We start from the raw sequence: 23,859 nt of genomic DNA, 5'->3' as shown, positions 1-23,859 counted from the left end.
ATATCCTGTAATAACAGTGGTTACAGATAGCACCAAACTAGTTGTCAGACAGCTCTGAGGAGCCCAAGGCTCTCAGAATTACCCAAGAGTGAAGGCAGGTCACAAGATGACAATACAGTTTATTACTCAAGCTTTCCTCCTCATGAAAATGTGTCTGATCTGAAAACTGAATTGGCATAAGAGTTGAGAGAGAGCCAGGACTAAACCACAAACAAGGAGTGAGGCTGTATTTCAACAACTACATTTACATGGGATAATTAAAGGAAAAATTCATCCTCTACTTCTTCCTACTGCATATTCCCAGACAAAGGGATGGACTCAGAGACATACATGCTGGATGTCTCAGATGGTTTAAAAGCTTTGGCACCAGTCCCCTACTTTGTATGCACCATCCCAAAAGCCATCAAGGCAGGAGCCTTGATTATCATCAGCAGGCCACTTCTTGGACATCCCACTGGAGATGGGAATGGAGGTCCCCGTTTCAGAGGATCAGTGTACTGTGCTTTCCAAATAAACAAGGTTCAACCTAAAGAAAACCCACGGCAGCATGCCAAGAAAGTAAGTTCCCCCAACAGCAAGGAAATAAAGACAAGGACAGAGGGAGTTTTCCCCCTGGGAGCAGCTGCAGGTGTAACACGGCCACGTTTGTACCTTACGGTCCCTGAACCCGGAACGTTTCTTCTTCTTCCCTTCCGGCTGCGCCTCCTCCTCGCCCGATGCGACTGCCTTCCCGCCCTCACTGCCGCTCTCCTCCTCCTCCTCCTGCTTCCCCTTGTCCCCTGGCTCTGCCCTCGGGCCCTGCTTCACTGAGGATGAGTCTTCTGCGTAGGCCCTGCAGTGGGGAAAAGAAAACGTCAGGTCAGGGAACAACTGGGGTCGCCCAGATGCTCCTGCCAGGCTCCACCTGAATGAAACACTGGGGACACCTCAGTGTGGGACTGCAAAGGAGGGATCAGCCCCCTTGGAATACCTGTTGTAACCAAACCTCCACCCCACGCCAGAACCCAAACCAATAATTCCAGTACAATTTCCCAGTCCAAGAATGCCAGAGCAAACCACTCTGTGAGTTATTGCACCCTCTCCCAAAAAGTACACACACAGGAAACACTGGGAAGGGCATATCATGCCCCCTCCAGCACTGAATTCTACCTCTGCTTCCCCCCAAGAAGATACACAAAGCGACAGAAGTGTGTTTTACCACCAGCACTGCAGGATTCAGGATGAACAGCACCTTTGTTTCAGCTCAGCTGATTTATTTTCTATCTCCAGCGCTTGACAGGCTGTTTTATTTCCTTCTTCCACCAATGACTCTTCTAAACTCCAGTACTGCAGGATTTGTGACAACAAAACTGGACTTGTTTATCCTCAAGGAAGAAATAAAACCGGCAGAGCACAGGACCCCTTTTTCCCTTGCTGTTCAAACAAAAAGATCTTTGGGCAACTCTGTTCACAGACCAAGACTCAACACTCAAAAATCACTCAAAGTCAGGAGCAACTCCCAGAACTGCAACTGGCAACAGGGTGATTAAATAAAAAGCAGGATAAATCCCTAAGCAAAACAATGCTCTGGCTTTCCTAGGCTTTACTTGTAAAGCAGTTTGGAACCAGCCAGAGCTCAGGCCACATTAACATCACTGAAATTATAATCTCTGAGGCTCTGTTAACATGTCACAAGTAACAAAGCCAACAGTTTGACAAAATTATTTCTCTTTCTAAAACTCTCAGGGAAAGTCTCAGCTCAGGGAAACATCCCAGCCTGCCTGTAATTTAAGCAAAGCTGCATTAACTTTGCATTCCTGGTGATTTATTTTGGACTAATCACAGTGCATGGGGCTCACACACACAGTGAGGAGCCTCTCCTTAGCCACTTTGGTACTCCCTGGAACTATGAATGTGGTCATTTACAGCTGTGTGAGTTTATTCCAAAAGGGCTGCCTTGGAAGAAAAACAAAATCAATCCAAGATTTTTTCAAGTCTCCCAAGCTCTAAGCAAAAGGCTACCCTTAATTCATCCTACCAGTTTCCTGGAAAACACAGATGTGGTACGTAAAATGCACAGAAAAGAGTCTGTGTCTGTCTCCCCAGAAATCACAGAATCATGGAATGGTTTGGGTTGGAAGGGGCCTCAAAGATCATCTCATTCCAACCCCCTGCCATGGGCAGGAACACCTTCCACAGCTTGCAGCAACCTCAGCACATCAGGTTCCAAGAAGGAGAAATTATGGTAGGTGCTCCTCCAATTAATTTAAATGCTGCCAAAACAAAAGACAGCTCACTCCTTACCAGCACCCAATTGTCAGTTGGGTCAAACAGTCACAGTACACTGGTGGAAAGCAAACACTTTAATACTCATGGAATGGTGTGGATTGGAAGGGATCAGCTCAAATAGGGGTTCAGAGGTTTCTAGTCCACACTGGGCCAGAAAACAGCTCCATCACAAGGGTTTGAGGTAATAAAATACACGAGTGCTGGGTGAAGAGCAGCACTAATCCTGCCTTGTCCAAAATAATGGAGTCTTACACACCAGTCTTTCCTTTCTGAAAAGGTCCTGAGCCTCAATTTGCCAGCATATTTCTGTAAGTGTCACGGCAAAGCACCACCCACTGAACCAAACTTTCAGAGACAGGATCCAAACCTGGGTCCTCCACAAGTATCCTAAGACAGGGAAATTATTTCCCCTGAAGAGTCAGGCAGCTGATCTGTCTCTGGGAGCATGAAGTCCACGCTGGCACCTCTCCTGAAGCCTTTCCTGAAAGTTTAATCAGCACTGGCACATCCTGGAGGAGCTGTGGTTTTGGCTGATACAGTTTGCTGGAATAAGCTGTTGCCAGCTGAGGCTACACCAGCAGCACTGCCATGGAAAGCCCTTGTGCAGGGAGGGCACCAGTCTCAAGTAGCTCTGAGGGAAGAGGGGACAGAAAAGCAATAGAAAATCAATTGCTTATCTACACAACCAAGCTATTCCATCCAGAACGTGCTGAGAAGCTGTATCAGGAAAGATTTGCTCCTGTAATGCTTGAGTGACGGCTAGCAAACCAGGGAAGGGCTGGATGGAATTGAAAATCAAACATTTTCAGCAAATCCTACGCATTCCTTCAATCCATCACTCTGTCAAGCCACTTGGCTGCAGCAATACAGACGTAGGCTGTTTGAGTACAGTCAGCTTTTTTCCCCTCTGGTTTATCCAGGTAATTAACTCTGCTCTACAGGCACACCACCATCCCAGTACACAGGAAAACAAGCCCTGAGAATCAAGGCTGAGTTTGTAGGCTACTTCTCAAACAAGGTTTTAACCAGCTATTCCTCCCCTCCAGGCCACAGTCCAAACTACTCACTGAACTAACCACTGAAGGAGCTGCTCTCTGTGTACCTACTCCTCTGTGTATCTGACATCCTGCACCACCAGCCTCTGTTGAAATCCTTGGTTTCCAACAACTGCAACTTCCATCCTGTGCCCACATAAAGTCTTTCAGTGCAGATGTCAGAGTATGGCTGGAAAAGAGCCCATAGCTCCAGAAATATCCACCCTGCTGGACTTCCATCAGCAAGTGAAGACCCTCCACCTCCTTTCCTTGATGAGGCTGACTTTCCAAGGGAATGCCTGGTGCTACAGCTTCTGCATGAGAGGGAAATGGAAACACAGAGTCCCTTCACTGTGTGCCCAGAGCAGCTGCCAGACTCCTGTCCCCACGGAGATCCTGCCCTGGATCCTCAATCCTACTGCCAAGCTTCAGCCATCCTGGTCTCTTCAGGTTCTCCCCCTCCCTCAGTGAACTGAATTTGAACCAAAGCCTATTTCCCACCCATTTAGCAATATCTTCTTTAAATCCTTGGAGAAAACCAACAATCAAGTGTGAGATTAGGTTCATCATCCCCCCAAAAAACACACAGAGCAGCCACAGAGGACTACAGTGCTAAATTCTCACTTAGCAAATCATTCTGTAAGAAAGCCAGGAACATGCAACCATAGGATGTACCTCCACAAAGGATCCTGGGACTCACACCAGGCACTGCCACGACACTGCACAGTTGCAGGTCTTCCAATTAGAGAAATCCCAATCCCTGACTTGAAAGGATTTTTCTCCTTTGAATGACAGAAGAGAACAGCGTGCAAACAAATCACAAAGCTTCGTGGCAGAGACCACGGTGCTCAGTTATACTCATACTGAGGGCAGCAGAAAAGTACTCAGCTATCAGTTGCTGTTTAGTCTCAGAAGGAAATGTAGGAGATCTAACAACAAACTGGGCACCCAGGAGACAGCAAAGCCACTGGCACCAAACAAGAAGCAGGAGGGAGGAATCCTGCCTGACACACATTCCTCAGTTGACTCAGAGTTGCCACTCTCCCTGTATGTAAACATCTGGAGACATCCAAGCGAGGTTCAAAAGCCACTTAAGACTTCAGGGTTTTCATGTTGAAATGCAAAAGCAAGTTTGGACACCACATTCATAAAAACAGGCAACCTCCAGGGATCAGGAGAACTTTCAGTGAGGAGCTCTGTCTCATCCTCAGCTCAGCCACATTCAGCAACCGAATTATCTGCCTGAAACTTTAAAAAGAAATTAAACAGAGATTATGATGAGCCACAGCCTAATTTTTCAGGGTGTCACCCCACTCACAGGACTCCTGACTATTCTGCTTCCCTCCTCACCTTTCACGTACTCAACACTGACATAAACTGTCACAATGAATTTCTGGCAAGAACTGCAATGAACACACCAAAATTAAAATCATTCCAGAAGGAACATGAACAATCAGATTGAGACAGCTCTGGATACCAGCCACAGCCTAAAATAGGTCCAAGAACATAAGGAGACAGCAGTGTAGTCCTTGTGATGCTCATATCCTTCCTTCCACCCCAGCCAGCAGCAGGAACATCCCCACAGAAAGTGCCTTCAGCCACTGACATGCACTCCTAGGAAGAGCTGGACCAGCTGGAGAAGATCCAACAGGGAACAGCAGGAATGGTTAAGGGTCCAGAACAAACTATGGGAAAAACTGACCTAAGTAAATCAGATTGCTCCAAGAAAGATGGAAAAGAGGAAGGTGAGGTAACTGTAATTTATATAAACCAGCTGCTGTGGGACTGTTCTCTTGGTCCAGCAAGGACAGGACAAGAGGCAGGACATGGTCAAGGCCATCATGAGGGAAGAGATGAACACACTGGGACAGGGGGAGAAGCCTGTGCATCCATACCCACACCCCTGTGTGTGAGCAGAGAGCACTGAATGCTGAGGAGGGGGGACATGGGAGGATTTATCCCCTCGCTGCTCCCTCCAGCACCAGCTAATTGCTATAAATAGTGGCACAGCTGCCTGCCAGGAGCAGTTGGGAGGGCCCAGCCCTGCCCTGGCAGCAGAGCAGCCCGTGTCTCCCACTCTCCTCCACCACAGCCCAGCTCAGAAACAGCCCATGGGCGTGAGGAGCTGGGCTCCAGCCCCAGGGAACAGCTCTGGAGAAGGTGAACCTGATGGTTTGGATCAGTCTCCCGTGGGATAACACTCTGCTCCTTAGAGCTGACTCCCTGATAGCCTGCAGAGGAAAATAGTTGCTCCACAAAGGCTGTCAGCCCCAATGACACACACTGGAGGCACCCTGGCATTGCCCCAACATCCTTGCAAACTATAAATCTGTTATTTAATCCAGGAGATGCTGCTTTCATTTCCAAACAGAGCTCACCACAGTGGGGCCATGCCCCCAGCATCTGATTCCTTCCTTTCCCAATGTCCACTATGAAGCCAAAAACACCTTCTTTAAAGACACCACTCCTGGATCAGCGTGTCTTGAAGCCTTAGGGAAAAAACCCTCAGCACAGCAATCCTAAGGATAGTTTCTTGAGTCTGTCACCTTTCACAAAGAATTAAAAAAAATAAATCACAGAATCACACAATGGTTGGGGTTGGAAGGGGCCTTAAAGATCATCTAGTTCCAACCCCCTGCCATGCAGCAGAGGTCTAAAAATAAAAATAATCTCACATGGATAATACCTCCAATTTTTCATCTTTTCTCTCCTACATTAGGTTAAGTAGTACCTGACACATCTACAGCTATAAAACAGGTTTCTCCCCTCCTGACTATGATTTATGTGGTTTCCTTTGTTTTACTAGAACAAAGATTTTTAAAGTCTCAGTTTCAGCTGGCGCAAGGCATTTCCAGAAATTCTGCCATAAAAAATGTATTCTAAGCAAATTACTCTAAAGCCCCAAGGACATTGATACAAAAAAGTAACGCATTCTTAAACAGAGTTATAGAATCCTAGAATGGCTTGGGTTGGGAGGGACCTTAAATCCCATCTCATTCTGCCCCCTGCCATGGGCAGGGACACCTCCCACCAGCCCAGGTTGCTCCAAGCCCCGTCCAACCTGGCCTTGGACACTTCCAGGGATCCAGGGCAGCCACAGCTTCTCTGGGCAACCTGGGTCAGGGCCTCCCCACCCTCACAGGGAAGAGTTTCTTCCCAATATCCCATCTAGCCCTGCCCTCTGGCAGTGGGAAGCCATTCCCTGTGTCCTGTCCCTCCATCCCTTGTCCCCAGTCCCTCTCCAGCTCTCCTGGAGCCCCTTTAGGCCCTGCAAGGGGCTCTAAAGTGTCCCTGGAGCCTTCTCTTCTCCAGGTGAACCCCCCCAGGTAAGGAGAGAGGGATGGAGAAAGAGAGGAAGACACAAAATACTTTGGTAGGAAAGGAACTTCTTGTTAAGCAACTTCCAGAGCAACACAAGTGTCTTGCCTTTATTCTTACCACTAATACATTCACAGAAGGATAACAAATTCAGCTAAATACTAAATACTAAAATAAACTAAATACTCCCAGTCCATCAGGAAGAGCACTGGTAAGACTCTGCTTACAGAGGTCCTTCTGTGCCTCTGCTCCCTTGTTGCACTCAATACCAGATGGATCAACCAGTTTCAGCACTGAAATGCCAGTTTAAGTGCTTTCAGAACCTGCCCACAGATTCAGCCAGGAAGGGTTGTGCCATAAATATCTACAGCCATTTCCCAACACTCCAAACAGGCATTAGGAGCTACAGAGCACAAGTTTTACACGAGGATCACTAACACAATATTTTTTATAAACATTGAACTTGCCACAGACTGTGAGGTTCAGTACTTGTCATACATTAGTGCCTCATTTAGACTGGCCAATGACTGCACCAAGATTTATTTCAATTAATTAATTCAGTTCATTATACCAGTGCCCACATACCTAATTGCTTTTATTGCCAGTTGGAAATCCTCAGAGTTTAAGTTATTGCTGAGGAAGGGTGAACTTCATTAGTCTTCTGAGCTCAGCTATTTGCACTGCTCAAGCATTCCTTGCCACGGGAAAACAGAGCAGCATTAGCTATTCCTGTTGCATAATTATCCAGATTCCCCCAAAAAGCAGGCAGCAGGACTTCCTGGAGGAAAAGCAAGGCAACAAACCTTGCCTGCAATGAACCAAACATGAAGATCCCACCAACCCACCTTCGGGAGACCCAAACTAAGTCTGCCCTATCTTGCACCATAAACCCATACATGAGTTTTTCCATATTTATCTTCTCAAGCCTTGATTTCTCCTCTACCTTTGTGTGGGCTTCCTTACCCCAGCACTGGCTTTTGCTGCTGCTGCTCCCACATCCTACATCCTCCCTGTGGAACACAGTGGTTCCAGGCTGCAGTGACAGCCCCCACCTGGGAAGTCCTGTCTTCCTTCACACCCAACAGTGGAAAGGACAAGTTCCTATACAGGCCCCACCGTACTAATCCAGTTAGCAAGGCTCACCAGCACCAGGAGCGTGACAAATCTGGTTTGAAACACAAAGTCTGGGTATTTTTGAGCACTGAGAGGTGCAGTGCTGCTCCCCACGTGCCAAAAGAGAAGAGCTGTGGCGTTTACACAAGGCTTTATGCGGATGACAAAAAGAAATACAAGTCAGATTTCTTTTCCTTTAATTACTGCTCTTCCTCTAGCTCTGCATCATCTACTTATCTGGCCCAAGAAACATAAAATATTCAGCTGCTTCTTGATTTTGCCTATTACACCTTTACTATAAAGACATATTCACATATTTACCTGTTATAACTAATTAGGTACAGGAAGTAGCAATAACTAACTCAGAATGTAACTACCTGAATAACTCAGGATGTCATTACAAACATCCTGTATTCACTCTTGATTACACTTAAACTCTACTAATCACCTAATTTATATATTGGGAAAGACAAAGGAAATTTACAGCTCATGCCTCATCTCTTTGAACAAGGCTAAAATGCTGAATCAAAAGTCCATTTAAAACCTCCACAGGTGTCATTTTGAAGAATTTTCTACATCAACATATCAGTTTTGTTCCTCTTCTTATTCATGCCAAGTAATTAAATTAATACTGTAAGCTTGGGTGCACTTTTATTTTACAGTTGCCAACATAGTGGATTTATTCCATGGCTCATACAGGAAAGGAATACTTGAAAGTCTGTACAATTCTATTCAGTGCTTTACAGATTTATAAAGACAAAGGAGACAGAGCAAGGAAAGGAAAAACAAATAATAACAGCGAGTCAATCTCTCCAGACTGATAAGGACAGGGTCTCCTTTGACTGATGTCTATCAGCTTTTAGCTGAGCAAGGTCAAGCCTGGTCAGTGCTCAGGGGCCTCCAAGGACCAGCCAAGTACTCCAGCAGCCAAAACTCCCTCCCTGAAAACACCCTGACCTAGCACTGCACATACCACCAGCAGCTCTTTGCTGCAGAAGCACCTTCCTCCTGATAAAAACATCACCTAAAACCTGGTTTTAAAAGCAGGGGGGGATCGTGCTACAGGAGGGAGTTATTAGCTCCGTGCCCCCGGGACAGCTTTACGTAGAACACAATGTCCTGCCTACTTCATGAGCATGCTGAGGGTGTTTTAAATGGAAAAACTCTGCTGGAAAAGGGGTGTTATCCTGCCCATTCCCACAGAGGCACTCTGGGGATAAAGAGGTACTGCATCAGTGCAGGTTATTAGCAAAACACAGCATAAAACTGTGCTGGATCACTGTGTTCTCCCTCTGCCTGAGCAACTCCTTTCAGCAGATCCCCAGGTTTGACAACTCCAGGAACAGCCAGAACAGCTCCCATCACCTTTCCCTGTTGCATTAAAACCAGAGCCTTCCAGCCACAGGTGAGCAGAGAGCCAGCAACAAACCGCTGAATATTAGAAGGAGAACAACACAGCTTTTCAGCAAACACTTTATTCTTTGATTCTAACAGCAGTCACACTGCTGGTGCCACGCTGCTGCCACGAGGGCAGAAAAGGGAGTCCCTGATTTATTTCAAACGTGGCACAGGTTCAGTGGGGGTCACCTCAGATAAGCCCAAATATCCCCCTTCTCCACACAGTTATGGAAACAAGCTCTGAGCCTCACAGCCCATGAGCTGGTGTCCTCAGACTTCAAATCCACACAGATCCCGTGTGCTGCTGCCTTCCCACCAAAGGTGGACTGTCCCCTTCAGCTCCCCTGCTATGTTTTATATGTGAAGCAAACAGTCAGCAGAAGACACAAAAAACGAGAGCAGCAAACCCTGGCCAGGTGTGCTCTTCAAAGAGCCCTCCCCTGAAGCTGTGCAGGCAGAGGTTTCTCCCTGCCCAGCACCACAAACCACCACACTGGGGGAAACCAGGCAGAAAACCTCAGCAAGGCAAAGAGCCCACGTGAGAAAACTCCTCCACCCTGAGCTCTGCACAGCTCTCACTGCACCCAAGAGCAAAGCAGCTCCTGGGGAGGCACCGACAGCCACTCCTGCCACGCAGCAGGAGCAGGACAAGCGACATCAGAAAGCATCCAAAGGGAGATGGGGAAGGGCCGGGAGGGGAAGCCACGTGAGGAGTGGCTGAGGGTGCCTGGTGTGTTCAGCTGGAGGAGACTGAGAGGAGACCTCAGAGCAGTTCCAACTGCCTGGGCAGGGGCAGAGGAGGGGCAGGGACTGAGCTCTGCTCTGGGGGGACCCGAGGGAATGGCCTGGAGTTGTGTCAGGGCAGGTTCAGGCTGGATCTTAGAAAGAGGTTTTTGGGCACTGCCCAGGCTCCCCAGGGCAGTGGGCACGGCCCCAAGGCTGCCAGAGCTCAAGAAGCACTTGGGTGATCCCTCAGGCACAGGGGGTGACTCTTGGGGATGGGCCTGTGCAGGGCTGAGGGTTGGACTGGATGATCCTCGTGGGTCCCCCCCAGGTCGGCACATTGTGTGAATAACACAAATTCTGCAAAGTCTCCCCACGTGCAGGTACTTACCACAGGCAAAAAATAAATTATGTGGACATTTGTTACCTCTGCCAAAGGAACCTGGCGCCGGCTGTGGCCGCGGTCGCGCCGATGAAAGCTGCCACCATGAGCCTACGGCTGACACCAGGGTGCCGGGCCGTGCCAGGGTGCCGGGCTGTACCAGGGTGCCGGGCTGTGCCGAGGTGCTGGGCTGTACCAGGGTGCCGGGCCGTGCCGGGGTGCTGGGCTGTACCAGGGTGCTGGGCTGTGCCGAGGTGCTGGGCTGTACCAGGGTGCCGGGCCGTGCCAGGGTGCCGGGCTGTACCAGGGTGCTGGGCTGTGCCGAGGTGCTGGGCTGTACCAGGGTGCCGGGCTGTGCCAAGGTGCTGGGCTGGGTCAGGGTGCCGGGCTGTGCCGAGGTGCTGGGCTGTACCAGGGTGCCGGGCTGTGCCGAGGTGACGCCGGGACACGGCCACGGCCGCCAGCCCCGCGGCCACGGGCAGGAACCGACCCCGGAGCATCCTGCAAGGGAGACACGGGTCAGGCAAAGGGAAAGCAAGGCAAGGTCTGCAGCGTGGGATCTCCTAAAAAATGGGCACAGTTTCAGAAGATAACTGTCACAGGTGTTCATTACCTGTCCTGAAACAGGCAGGTGATCTAATTAACAGCACGTTATGAGTGTCAGGTATTGGCACACGCCCGGCTGACACGTCCCCACTACTTACCAGCATTATTCAAATGACTCCTCCCCAGCCTTTCCCCAGCACAGTCACCAAGAGGGAATCTCTCTTGGCCACAGAGGCTGTGGCTGCCCCATCCCTGGAAGTGTCCAAGGCCAGGTTGGACGGGGTTTGGAGTAATCTGGGACAGTGGGAGGTGTCCCTGCCCATGGCAGGGGGTGGGACTGGATCAGTATAAGGTCCCTCCAACCCAAACCATTCCATGATGCCATGAAATATTTTCAGTCTCCCTCTCTAGTGCCAAGGCATGGAAGATGCAGGTAGGCCTGACAAGCAACTACAGCAGAGAAGAGCCCCATTTGGCCAGAGGGAAAGTCACAGCTGGATTTTAAAAGGCAGATTAAGCCAAATAACAAGCAAACCTACCAAGCAAAACCCAACCCAGGCGTTTTAAATCTCCCTAAGAAAACCCTACTGTTCTTGAATCACTCTTTTAGCTTGCCTGGAGCAAAGCATTTATATTCAACTGTAAGTACAAGGCAAGTTTCAAAGTGTCAAAACTTGTAAAGTACAATCCATATCCCGGAACAGAGACAAATGGGAAACCAGAGCTACAAATCTAAACATAATTACAACGGGGAAATCAGAACCACAGAAAGGTCACCTCAGCACACACCAGCTGCAGGAGGCAAAGCAACTTTGGTTGCTCAGAAGAGGGTAAACGATGCCTTTGGAAAGAAAATGTGCCACATCCTTTAGTGGAATAAAGGGTTTATTTCTAACGGAGGCAAATTCAATTTTACCAGCTGTGGGGGTCAGCCTTAAGACTGGGAACAGAATGGTAAAGGAATTCCCAAGGCCAGTAAAAACACAGAGAAGAGGAGCAGCAGCCCAATATTTCCCTTTTATTCCCTGTTCCTGCCATTTTACTTGCACATTCCCAGCCAGCAAATAACCACTGGATACAAAAATCAAATCAGTTCTGTTGGTTCCCATTTGCTTTTGCAAAGCCACAGGCTGTCTGTCCGTCCCCACCCTGGTTTATGGGCAAACACCACAAACTCTGGTACCCCCAGCAAATCCACCTGAACAGCATCCACTGAATATCAATATCCATAGATATTCATCTGTACACTTCTTAAAATCAGCCTTATCATTCTGTTTACTCTTTTTAAATAAAAAGGTTTAAAATTAAGATTTTAATGGAACACAGCCAGCTAAGGGTGTTTATTCTCCAGTCTTCTCCAGCCCTCAAGAACAGAAGACTGTTATGAAAAATATTTCTCATTTCAAATTTAAATTTATCTCCGCTCTGCGCAAACCTGATGTTCCTGTTTCACTTCCAGGGATGAACTTCTGTCACACATGCAGAGAAAAATCTGCATCTGTTACTTTCCCCAAGAAGTTATTGCCGCCCTCACTTGGGTTCCCCATCCTAATTACAGCTTTATATTCCTAAAATGTATTGGATGAGGCGAGTGTTGCCAGCACCATTTAATCAGCCAAAATGAAAACCAAGCCCCACAGCGCTCACTTTTGAGCTTGAAGAGATTTTTACAACATTTCAGACTGTTGGCTTTAGTACTGAATAAATGTTTACTCTGCCTGAGCCTTAAGAAACACTGAATTATCTGCTTTGTCCAAAGGCAATCTCCATCCTTGATTGTGCTGGGACGTTCACCCAAACAAAAAAAAAGGTAGCAATGGCCTGAGAGAGCTGAAAGAGGCAGTTCCCATATTAACCCTAAATTAAAAAGCATCCTTATCTCAGAACAATAATAATAATAATAAAAAAAAACCTTTGGAAGCTGCATTTTCCCTGCTTTCCACCTGCAATTTTTACAAAGCCTCCCAATTTTCTTTTTGTAAAATCAAAAGCACCACGGTACTTGGTATGTTTGGTTAAAAGCTCCAGGCATTTAAGTCAAGATCACTCAGGAAAGCTGGTGCTCACTTTCAGAAAGATCAAAAATAAGCATCTTGCCCTGAGTGCAGCAATGAAAACCTCAGCACCATGACCTGCAGTAGAGTAAGGGATAAAACTGAGATAAAGCACAAAACTCCCATGAACTGATGTGATTACAGCCTACAACAAGAAACAACCTCAATTCCTGCATGATTTAACATAATAAAAGATTAATTTTTACAGGATACAACAAAGTAACACAGAGGAAAAAAACCCAACCACTTAACTCTAAAATAATGAAAATAAGCAAACCTAAAAGTGATCACAATGTTCTGGTGCTGCTGCTACAGGGAATCTGTTTTGTTTCCAAGATATAAGCCTGGCCTTATCTTAAGTTCTTGCTCAGAACAGCTCTACAGTTACTTTCAGAGATTGAATTTAATATCATTGGACAAAAGAAATAGCTGGGGCTTTTTTCCAGAACAGAATGACCCATCTGCTCTTATTTATGCCACAAGACATTGGTGTTATTTTTCTTTTAAGCAGAAGACTCAACTGACAGACTCAAACCCACTGGGAAAACACCACTCCCAACCCAAGACATGGCAGGCTCCATTCAAACTGAGACCATCCAGATCACATGGAAAGAAGAAATGCAAAATTATTTCAACAGTTCCACCCATTCTGGCTTGAAGGGGATATCTGATTTCCTCAGTGATCCTCTGTCTGCCAACCTGTTCTCCAGGCAAACTTGAGGCAGGTTCTCCACTTCTCCCCCTCTGGCCATGTCCAGAGCATCAGCAGTCCAGCCCTGGATTTTTTCAGTGTGGATAAGAACTGGCAGAGATCCCAACTCTTGCATCCTTTTTCAGATATATCAAAAGAATAGAAAAAACCAAAAAAAAAGACTTGCTCCTGTTTTTCCATCCCCCTCATCAGCTGATGGTCCCAAGACTGGAAGCACTAAGCAGCCCAGCCCAGGGAAAAGGGACTTCCCACACTTGGGTACCCCCCCAGCACTGAACTTTTGCAGCCCTTTTTGGGGATCCAGAATAGATGAAACACACTTAAAGCAGTGTTTTGAAGTCGAAACTGGCCTCGGTAGCACAAGCATGAGGGAGAGAACAGTAATTAAATAAGCTGATGGGTGTTTAATTTTTAATAAGACAGGGGTTCAGAGGCACTTTTTATCTGAACAGTTTTACCAGGACATGGTAAGCTCGGCCATCAGTGACATTGAAATGCCAATTGTAAATTTAAATCAAAAATATTGTTATGCAGTAGGAACTTCTAAAAAACCAAATTTGTATTCAGGAGGCAAAAAAGCTCCTGCAGGGACTGGCTGAGATGGAGTCACTAAGAACTCCAACAGCCTCCTAGAGCTGTGTGTTTATTAAAAAGCAAAGTTTGACGTTGCCAGAGCACATCAAGGCATCCTGACCCAGCAGATGCTGTAGGAAAATTCCTCACCTGTTTCCACCTCAGCCCCTGGCTGTCAGTTATCCCTCAGCCTGCTCCCTGAAGCCAGAGATATCAGCTCCAGAAGGTGTGGGGTGCCCTGAAGCACAGAGCCAGCAACTCAAGAGAGCAGCTCCCAGCTCTCCTGTCTCCATCTTCTGAACAGGATTTTTGAGAAGGAAGAATTAAAATGGGGGGGAAAAGTACAACAAATCCAAAGGGAAGGAAAAGTCAAGGTGCAAGGGAAAGGGTGAAGCAATCAGGAGAGAAATTTCACCATTAACACTAGGCATAGTTAAAATAATCTGAGACACATAAAACCAGGGAGGGGGAAAAAACCCCACAGTAAAAAAACCCTGCCTCCACTAATGTTACTAATTATTACTTCTCCTCCCCCTAGTTCTACATACTTTTCATTTACAAACTGGTACCAGTAAGAGAAATTCCCAGGGAAGCTGTGGCTGCCCCATCCCTGGAAGGGCTTGCAGTAACCTGGGATAGTGGGAGGTGGGATGGTGGGAGGTGGGATGGTGGGATAGTGGGAGGTGTCCCTGCCCATGGCAGGGGGTGGAACCAGGTGGTCTTTAAGGTCCCTCTCAAGCCAAACCATTTTGATTCCACAACCCCATGAAATTCATAAGAGAGTAATTCCTATAAAAGGTGCCTAGAGGTGGATTCCAGCTCCTGAGGCTTCTGAATCCACCCCTTCCCCTGTCTCCAGGACAGACCAAACCACTACTGCTCTTTTCCCCTCCAAATTTTCACCTCACCCAGTGCAATTTTCAGCTGAAGGATTACTCCCATCACTGAAGTTATTAGCCTACTAAGGAGCCTAAATCAGCTCGGGGAATGAAAATGAAATCCAGCAGCAAAAGCAATTTCTCCTCAGGTAGGAGACTGGGGCAATATTTGATCACAATTATTTGGCTGGAGAGGGGAACCACATTTGTTTCGGAGCATGATTCAAATTGATGTGGAGCTTATGGAGCATCAGTCAACTCAGGACCTAAGCCAGAGCCTGGCACTTTCCTTTTAACCATCACTGCAGTAAAGTTTCACCCCCTCCTAAAATCCTCAGCCCTGAAAATGCGCAATTCCCAACTCCCCAGCTCTGTAACTACACCCAGCCATGGCTCAGCTGCCCCTTGGGGACAATCAGGGACATCCCTCACCTCACAGGTTGCTTTATTGTGCCAAATAACTGTGCTGATTTTCAGTGCTAAGCAGAAAAGATGTGCTGTGAAGACACACACAAGCTCTTTGATTCGGCTTTAATAAAGCATTATTAGTAATTGCAACTGGATTATTTATAAGAATGTAGGTCAGGAGCTACCTTGGGCTTGGTCTTCCCTTGAAAGGGAGACAGGAGTGTTCACATGCTGGGGAAAGGCTTTGGTGCCAACTAAACTGGCCAAAGAAACATCATCTGGCAAACTCAAAGAGCAACCCCAAATGTAACCTGCAAGCTGAGAGGCCACAGGACATGAGAGGGGATGGATGCAGCCTTCACCAACTGCAGCTTTTGAGAAACAAATGAAAAACAAGTGCACCCAACAGAATAAACAGGTTCCATCTGTTGCAGCAGCACTGAAATAGCACCTGCAGTAAAGCATTTGCTTGCTGCTTCAGACAGAGTGGGTTTTGCAGGGGCAGCTGTAAACTTCCGCAGAAATTAATGCCAAATGCTGCTTTTTCCTGGTCAAAGCTTTCCTTTCCCTTCCTCCACCCAAAATGCAGCGTATTCCTTGGACTTTTCTACCTAGAAAACATTACAGGAAACCCCAGCCCTGACAGACTCCACAGCAGCATCTCTATAGAAGGCAGAGGTAATTAGTGGAGCTGGAAAAACAAAAACCAACCAAAACAACTTCTCACCCTTATCAAGGGTAAAGACCCTGTTTCATGGGCTACTTCCACCTTAGCCAGTCCAAGGGGAAATTTTCTTTTTCCAGTCACTATCCCAAATAATCAAGTTGACTTTGCAAAGTAGCCCCATGAGCAGCTGCACCAGAGCAGAGGCATTTTTGCACCGATTTGAGGAGCAAGAGTTTGTCAGAGAACTAGAAAACATAACACTGCTGCCCTTTCCTGCAGAAAGTTCCAGCCAGCAGGAATACATCTGCTTAATGACCTGAGGGATTTAACTTGCCTTGCAGAATCTGTGCCCGTGGGACGTGGTTTTCCTGAGAATTCCTAACTTTTGCACTCTCCTTGAAGCTCCTGCACTTTTTTCCAGCCACCAGTCACCCACCTGTGTGTACCTGACAAGCAACAACAAATATCTCAGAGCAGTTAGATCTGAGAAATGTTTATGGCTTACTTGTCTCCAAAGAAAACCTGGTGTTGATTCCTAATGTTGCACAAGCAAATAATTCTGGGAGAAAAAAAAATTTAAGTGGTCTGAGGAGAAAGCAAAAGCCTCTTTAGGCTGTCAGGGTGACAATTTGGCAGGTTTGAGTTATCTGCAGACACAAGAAAGAGATAAATGTCTTTTTGGAGGTAAGCAGGCAGCAGATCATCTCAGAGTTTGATATGGTGAAGTCTGGAGTCCTCTCTGACAAGAGAGGACCCTTTAAACAGAAGCATCACCCACCCCAGCCACGGCACTTCCTCCTGTAGGAAACACCTCTCCTGCCCAAAGAGCCAGCCTTTGGTGGCACACATCCAAAGAAACTGGAAATGAAAAAACTTACAGAAGCAAACAAAAAATTCCACAGCACCTGTGTTTCATCTACCAGATGGTGGTTGCTTGGGAATTCAGGAGAAGAGCAGAGAGCTGCTTCTCCCCAGAAAAAGGAAGAGCAAGTCTGAGCCGCCGCAGTTGCTCTTCCAGAAACACATTATTGGATTAGCTTGAACTTCAGAGGGGGGAAAAAGAACAAGGATAAGCTTGGCTAGTGCCCTGGGCTTTTAGGACACAACCTGGGGAGCTCAGTGTCAGCAGGATAAAGCCAGCAGCAACACTGGGCTCCATCCAAGGTGGGCAGGCAGACACAGCTCTCCTCGGGTGCTGTATCAGAGCTGAGATTTTAGTGGCAAAAAATGCAACTGCTCTCATAGCTCCTGAAGCAAAACTGCCAGAGAGATAAAGTTTACATCAAGCTAATGAAAACACAGCTGGCAAAGTCATGGTACAGAACCCACACTGATGGGTCTGTGTCAACAGGGCAGCTCTGCCTCACAGACACGACAAATTATGGAGCCCCACGGATTCACAGGGCTCATGTTTCAAGCACAGGTCAGCTGCCCCTCTCAAACCATGACCTTCTTTCTTGTTGTCTACACAAGGATCTCAGGTTTCACTTCAAAGAGCTGAAGGTAAGAGAAACAACTAAGAATTTTAGCTTGACAGACCCTGAAGACTCAGAAAAACCCTCCCACCCCAGACAAGTCAGCTTTTTTTCTATGTAAAAAACACAATGTGAAAACCAGTTTACTTGAAGGCACTGATTTGTTTTGTTGGGGGGGGCAGAGGAAGGGTGACAAGTTGTCACAGGCTGAAGAGACAGAAAGGAAACCCAGTCATGAGCCAAAGGCTGTTTATGCAAAGCATTTCAGGCCACACACTCAGGCCAGCACAAGCAGCTGGCCTGTCTCCAGCTGCACATTCCCACCTCGTGCAGGCCCAGCTCAAAATTCCCACTTACAAGGATCAGTGCTCTGGTCCCCCCCCACCTTCTCCTGCCCCACATCCACAGAGGAACTCTTCCCGTGGTGGGACTGCAGTTAAAAGCTGCTCTCACAGGTTAAGTCTGGAAGGAAACTCCACTGGAGGTTTCTTTAGGGAAAAAAAAGTGGTCACTGCATTTACAGACATGGTAGCAGACAAACACAACCCAGAATTTACTACTCAAGGACTTTTCAGATAACTCTATAGAAAAACAATGCATGAGCTGTCGATTTTTCCTCTTTTAAAGTACCTGAAATCTAAAACTAAGAGGCAAAGCTGCCACAGGCTCTGGATGGTATGTGCTTAGGGAGACAAAGTGCCTCAGGCTCTACTCAGTTGCTACTATAATACCTTGTATTTCTTACTTGAAATGTCAGACACATCACCCTAAAGAGAAAGGCTCATCCTCAGCCTTCCAGCACCTGTGAAAACGCAGGAGAGGAACTCTGAACGAGAGATGGAGAGACAGGACACAGGGAATGGTTTCCCACTGCCAGAGGGCAGGGATAGATGGGATTTGGGATGGAATTGTTCCCTGTGAGGGTGGGGAGGCCCTGGCCCAGGTTGCCCAGAGAAGCTGTGGCTGCCCCTGGATCCCTGGGAGTGTCCAAGGCCAGGTTGGACGGGGTTTGGAGCAACCTGGGCTGGTGGGAGGTGTCCCTGCCCATGGCAGGGGGTGGGATTGGGACCTTTCCAACCCAAACCATTCCATGGTTCCATGGTTATGAGGAAGACACATTATTTGCAACACTCTTTTCTTAAAACAATTCTGTTTAAAAAAAAAAAGGTAACATTAATCTCAAAGGTGTACAACACTCAAGGACCCTGGGTGACTGTCTCCCACTAAATTATCCTAAACAACATCACCCCACCCAACAGCCACACCTACACCAAGATCCTTTTTCACTGACACTCCTGCAATATCCCAACACAGCACCTGGAATAAACACCCAAATAGTTAATTTTTATTGCTGTACACAGGCACCCTGAGCCCCACTGCACTGAGCTGTGCTAAAATACTGTGCACCGGTATGGGAACTTGGGAAGAATAAAACAAGGATCTCCATCTCCCAGCTCATTTCAACAAGTGTTACTGCAGCAAGTGGAACAGCATGAAACAATGTGTTCTTATGACAAACCTCATATGATTGCTACACAACTTATTTTGCTTGAGAAATGCAAAAATGAGCGTTTCCACATTCTAGATCTAAATGTGCTGATATCACCTCAAACATCACCTGAAATATGGAATGTCTGGGGGATACTGCTTCAAAGCCTTGCTGAGACTTCAAATGATTTGCAAGTCCTGCAGTTTGTTCTGTTGAACTGCCTGAGGACGACTGGATCTTCTCTCCTCTGAAACCCTGCTCTGAGCTTACCCAGGAAGCACGAGAGGAACCTGCCCAGGGGAGTGACCCAGGGAATAATGACACACAGGGAGCTCCAGAGGCTCCCCAGCAGGCAGGCAGCAATGATGTAAGCAAAACATAGCATTCTCTTTCCTCCAGAGCATGGAATTTCAACTTCAGTCCCGAAAGCATAATGAAAACCACCAAAGTTTCCACAGAAAATGGGTCATTGGGAGAACAAGGCACTTCCATGAGTGAACAAAGAGGGGTTACATGAGCTTACCTCCCACTAGCCCAGGGTGCTCCAAGCCCTGGCCTTGGACACTTCCAGGGATCCAGGGGCAGCCACAGCTTCTCTGGGCAACCTGTGCCAGGGCCTCCCCACCCTCCCAGGGAACAATTCCTTCCCATTTCCCATCTAACCCTGCCCTCTGTGTGATGCTATTAAATGCTCTGTTGCTCCAGATGGACTAGCACACGCAGTTTAAGTACCTTTCCTTAGTTTTGGTTGTTTGTCTGTTGTTTTCTTTTTTTTTTTTTAATACCTCCCTTGTTCAAATCCACTTTTACTGAGTTTACAGAAATTAACACGACCCATTAAGTTGCAGTGGAGCTTTTTTGGTGACTTTTTTTCCTGAATATTTTATGAAGGAGGCACAGCTGGGGCTGGGCTGACGGGCAGCTCCACGCTGGTGACTTTTCCTACAGCTTGCACTTGCACCAGGAAAGTCAGCACAACTTTTCCCACTGCAAAAAGGCAAACCACTCCCCTACACCTCTAGGGAAAACCCTGAGAGAGCTTCAGGACAAGAGTAATTCCACGCAGGGCATAGCTAAGGGTAACTATCAGCCAGTTGACTAATGCAGCAAAGTCAGAAGCACCTGAGAGCAGGGCTCAGCTGTGACTTGCACACCCCACCACTCAGCAACACCTTCCTCACCTGTAGCTTGTTTGCTCCCAGCTTGCAGGTCAAGAGGTCACAGAGAACACAGAGAATTGTTTCTTTGCAGGGCTGTGGTCTGAAAACAAGAAAGAAACACGGTAAAGATAAAAACTTTTTGCTGCACCCAATTTGCCTCTGCATTTCAGCACTCACACGTATGGACCTCGGGAAATGCATCTCAGCCTGAGCCAAATAAAGCCAGGAGGGGAAAGACGGTCCACAGCTGATTGAAGGAATTAAAGACAAGCCAGGCCTTTAGCTCAAGTCTGAGCTGGCTTGTGCTTCGAGAGGAGAAGCCTCCAAAAACCTTGCCCACCCCTGTCTAGACCCCACTCAATACATTCGGACTCCCCACCTTTCCCAAGCAGCTCCTTAAACCGCAGGCAAACACAGAACACATAAGTCCCGCCGCGATAAGGATCGTTCCTACACTCCCATTAACCCAAATTCACCCCGGGGCTTCCCCTTCTCCCGCACACCAAACGCGGCCGGGCCGGGCCCTTCGGCGGAGTCACAGCTCTGACGAGCGGCTGTAAAGGCAAAGCGGTTTGGCTTTAGCTCTGACACACGGCGATGAACTCGCAGCCCACACCCCGGGGCCGCAGACCCGCGCGTCCATCCCACCGGGACGAAGCCGCGGAGCTACCGCAGGGCCCGGGGATGGCGAGCCCGGAACGCGGCAACAAAGACCCGGGAAGGCCGGTTTACCGCGGGCAGCAGCTCTGCCTCAGCACGGGGGGCTGGGACTCCCACCCCCGAGGCCCGGGACCCCCATCCCCGAGGCCCGGGAATGTCCCGGTCCCGGTCCCGGTCCCCGCTCACCTCGGCCCGCGCTCCGCCCGGCGCGCGCGCTTCCGGGGGCGGGGCCGCGCCGCGAGGGGCGGGATCAAGGCGTTGTGGGCGGGGCCCGGGAGGAGAAGGGGGCGTGGTCTGAGCGCGGTGGGCGTGGCCTCGCTGAGGCGCCGGGTCCGGACGGGGCTTTGGGGTCCCGTGTGAGGGGGGGGAATGAGGGACCGGCGTGGGCAGGGCTGAAAGGTTGGTGTGCGCCGTGCGAGGAGCGTTACGGTGCGTGGGGGCTGAGGGGATTGGGTATAGGGCCTGAAAGAGCCGGCTGTGCGGTCTCAGGGCTTATATACATGTGTGGGTTCTGTAGGTCTGTATATAGGGTGTCAGGGGCCTGTATCTATATATCTATACACCTATATATCTATACATCTATATATCTACATATCAGATCTGAAAAGTCTGTATATAGAGTCTCATGGGCCCATATATATATAGATAGATAGATATGTATAGATATGTTCTGAAAGGTCTATCTGTAGAATTTCAGGGACCCATATATATATGTATATAGGTTCTGAAAGGTGTGTATGTAGGGTCTCATGGGCCTCTATCTATCTATCTATCCATCTACCTATCTATCTATCCATATCTCAATATAGATATCTATATATCTATGTATCTATCTATATCTCTATATATCTCTGTATAGATATGTATCTATATATAGGATCTGAAATATCTGTATATAGAGTCTCGTGGGCCCATATATATGTATATATGTATGTTCTGAAAGGTCGATATATAGGATTTCAGGAGCACGTTTATATACATATATAGGTTCTGAAAGGTCAGTATATAGGCTCTCAGGGGCCCATGTATAGGGTCTCAGGGGTCCATATACATATATGTATATATACCTTCTGAAAGGGTGTATATAGGCTCTCTGGGGCCAGTATCTATAGGCCCTGCAAGGGTTGTGTAAAGGATATAAGGAGCATATTTATAGGTCCATAAGAGCCTGTCTATAGGGGCCAAGAGTCCTGTAGGGAGGGGCTGAAGGGCTTGTGTATAGGGTCTGAAAGAGTGGTACATGGGGTCTCAGGGGCTTTATATAGATATATATATCAATATATATAAAATCACAGAATGTTTTGAGGTTGGAAGGGACCTTAAAGAGCATCTTGTCCCACCCCCTGCCATGGGCAGGGACACCTCCCACTAGCCCAGGTGGCTCCAAGCCCCGGCCTTGGACATTTCAAGAGATGGGGCAGCCACAACTTCCCTGGGCAACCTGTGCCAGGGCCTCCCCACCCTCCCAGGGGAGAATCCCTTCCTTCTCCAGGGTCGTGGGTTGGTGTGTCAGTGGCTGGGGCTGTGCCTGATGCCTCGGGAATGGGATGGCAGCGGGAAGGGAAAGTGAGAAAGGCATGCCTGGGTCATGTGCGCCTCGGCATCTAGATCAGAGGGAGGATTCACTGCTGAGGAGGCTAATTTTAGGCATTTTAATTTTAGTTGCTTCCAGATGCCTCTGAGGTTGGCTCTCTGCAGGCTCTAATGACCCCCCCATTAAAAAACACATTTTCCGGAGGCATGAATGGACAGCGATTACTCTTGAGGAACACAGGAGGCTGCTGGATCCTGCCACTGCCCCCCACACAGCGAGGATGCTGCAGGGATTTTTAGGATGAACCTTTTGGTGAAGCTTAAGGTGATGCCAGAGGTTTGGAGGGGTCGCTGGGGGTCGGGGTGCAGCGGGGTCTGGCCATCTCTGGTGGTGACACCAGATCCCAAACAGGGATGGGAGAAGCAGCAAGCAAACATTGGTGTGCTTGGGTAAGTTGGGGTTTATGTCCTAGTCCTGTAATGGGACAGGGATCACCATCCTGCCCAGTCCAGGGACATTTGCCCCCTCATATCCTATTGCTCCCTGAGCAGCTTGGCAGTGCTCAGCTTACAGAAGATGCCAGCACCATTCCTTTATCAGGTAGACTCTGCCCCCCTGTATCAGGGCTGTTATCTGCAGTAACCTGATAGAATCAACTTTTCCTCTAAATAAAAGCAGATAAGATGCACTTGGACCTGGAATCCTCCTGTACTTCCTCATCCACCCATGCCTGATGCATCTGCCAGATTTTGGATGTTCATCCATCTCTGTGGGATGGATTTTGCTGTATCACAGCCCTGTACATCTGTAGGAACAAAACTGGCTAAATCCAGGAAGAAAGTGATGAGTCTGTGGACTAAACAATCATTTGGGGGTTTTTTGTTTGGGTTTTTTTGTTGGTTTTTTTAATTCCTAACTGGCTTATTTAGTCCAAGCACTTTGAGGCTTGAGCAGGTCTTCCAAAGTGACGGCTTTGCCTGTGGCTCATCACAGACTCACTTTCTCCTAAATCAGTGTTTTATTTGCAGGAGGGCAGCATCTGTGTCTCCATCACCAGTGTTGAGGTGGTTGATGGGGGTTTGAAGCTTTAGCTTTCCACTTCAGCCTTTCCCACTGCAATAATATTAACTGGCAACACTGGTGTGCTCTTCTCCATCAATTCTTCTCAGGAGCAGCTTTCCAATGTTAAGCCAGCTGTAATTAGAGGCACCAGGAGAAAGACTAGTTAAACACACTATTTTATTTAGCTTTTCCAAGAGTGGAAGATGCTTCTAGCAGGGTAACTATTCACCCTAAAATGGTAGGGTTTCATTTTGGTGCCCATACCCTCACCCCTTTAGCTCCCTGCGCCTTGGGGAGCCGTTCCCTGCCGGCTCTTTTGATTGCACAGGGTATTGATCTCAGGGCTCACATTTAGGTCCCATTTCTGTGGGTTGTAATGAGTGCCCATGTGCTCAGCAGGGCTCT

At 47.9% G+C, this 23,859-nt stretch overlaps 1 protein-coding gene and 1 long non-coding RNA gene across 29 annotated transcripts in view; one reads left to right on the top strand and one right to left on the bottom strand.

Moving 5' to 3' along the window:
* Positions 1–21,108, bottom strand: part of MICU1 (mitochondrial calcium uptake 1) — an 86,030-nt gene extending 64,922 nt beyond the window's left edge. For 3 of the 28 annotated variants that reach the window (XM_051799638.1, XM_051799653.1, XM_051799643.1), the window contains exons 1-5: positions 21,045–21,108; positions 20,220–20,298; positions 10,563–10,737; positions 10,282–10,526; positions 652–832 (exon numbers count right to left, since the gene is read on the bottom strand). In XM_051799638.1, the coding sequence (XP_051655598.1) occupies positions 652–832; positions 10,282–10,526; positions 10,563–10,736 (600 nt within the window). In that variant the 5' untranslated portion in view covers position 10,737; positions 20,220–20,298; positions 21,045–21,108. The other 25 variants (XM_051799658.1, XM_051799662.1, XM_051799642.1 and 22 more) reach the window with 25 other exon arrangements.
* Positions 21,109–21,203: 95 nt separating this feature from the next.
* Positions 21,204–23,259, top strand: LOC127476640 (uncharacterized). The gene is made up of 3 exons (XR_007906693.1): positions 21,204–21,257; positions 22,521–22,716; positions 23,071–23,259. It is a non-coding gene; the product is annotated as an uncharacterized LOC127476640 (long non-coding RNA).
* The last annotated feature ends 600 nt before the right edge of the window (positions 23,260–23,859 follow it).

Source organism: Manacus candei, unplaced genomic scaffold, assembly GCF_025592945.1.
Source record: "Manacus candei isolate 608988 ecotype Guabito, Panama unplaced genomic scaffold, ASM2559294v1 h1tg000050l, whole genome shotgun sequence".
Classification (NCBI taxonomy): domain Eukaryota; kingdom Metazoa; phylum Chordata; class Aves; order Passeriformes; family Pipridae; genus Manacus; species Manacus candei.
Note: the sequence above shows the minus strand (reverse complement) of the source record. Positions and strands in the feature narration are given on the sequence as shown.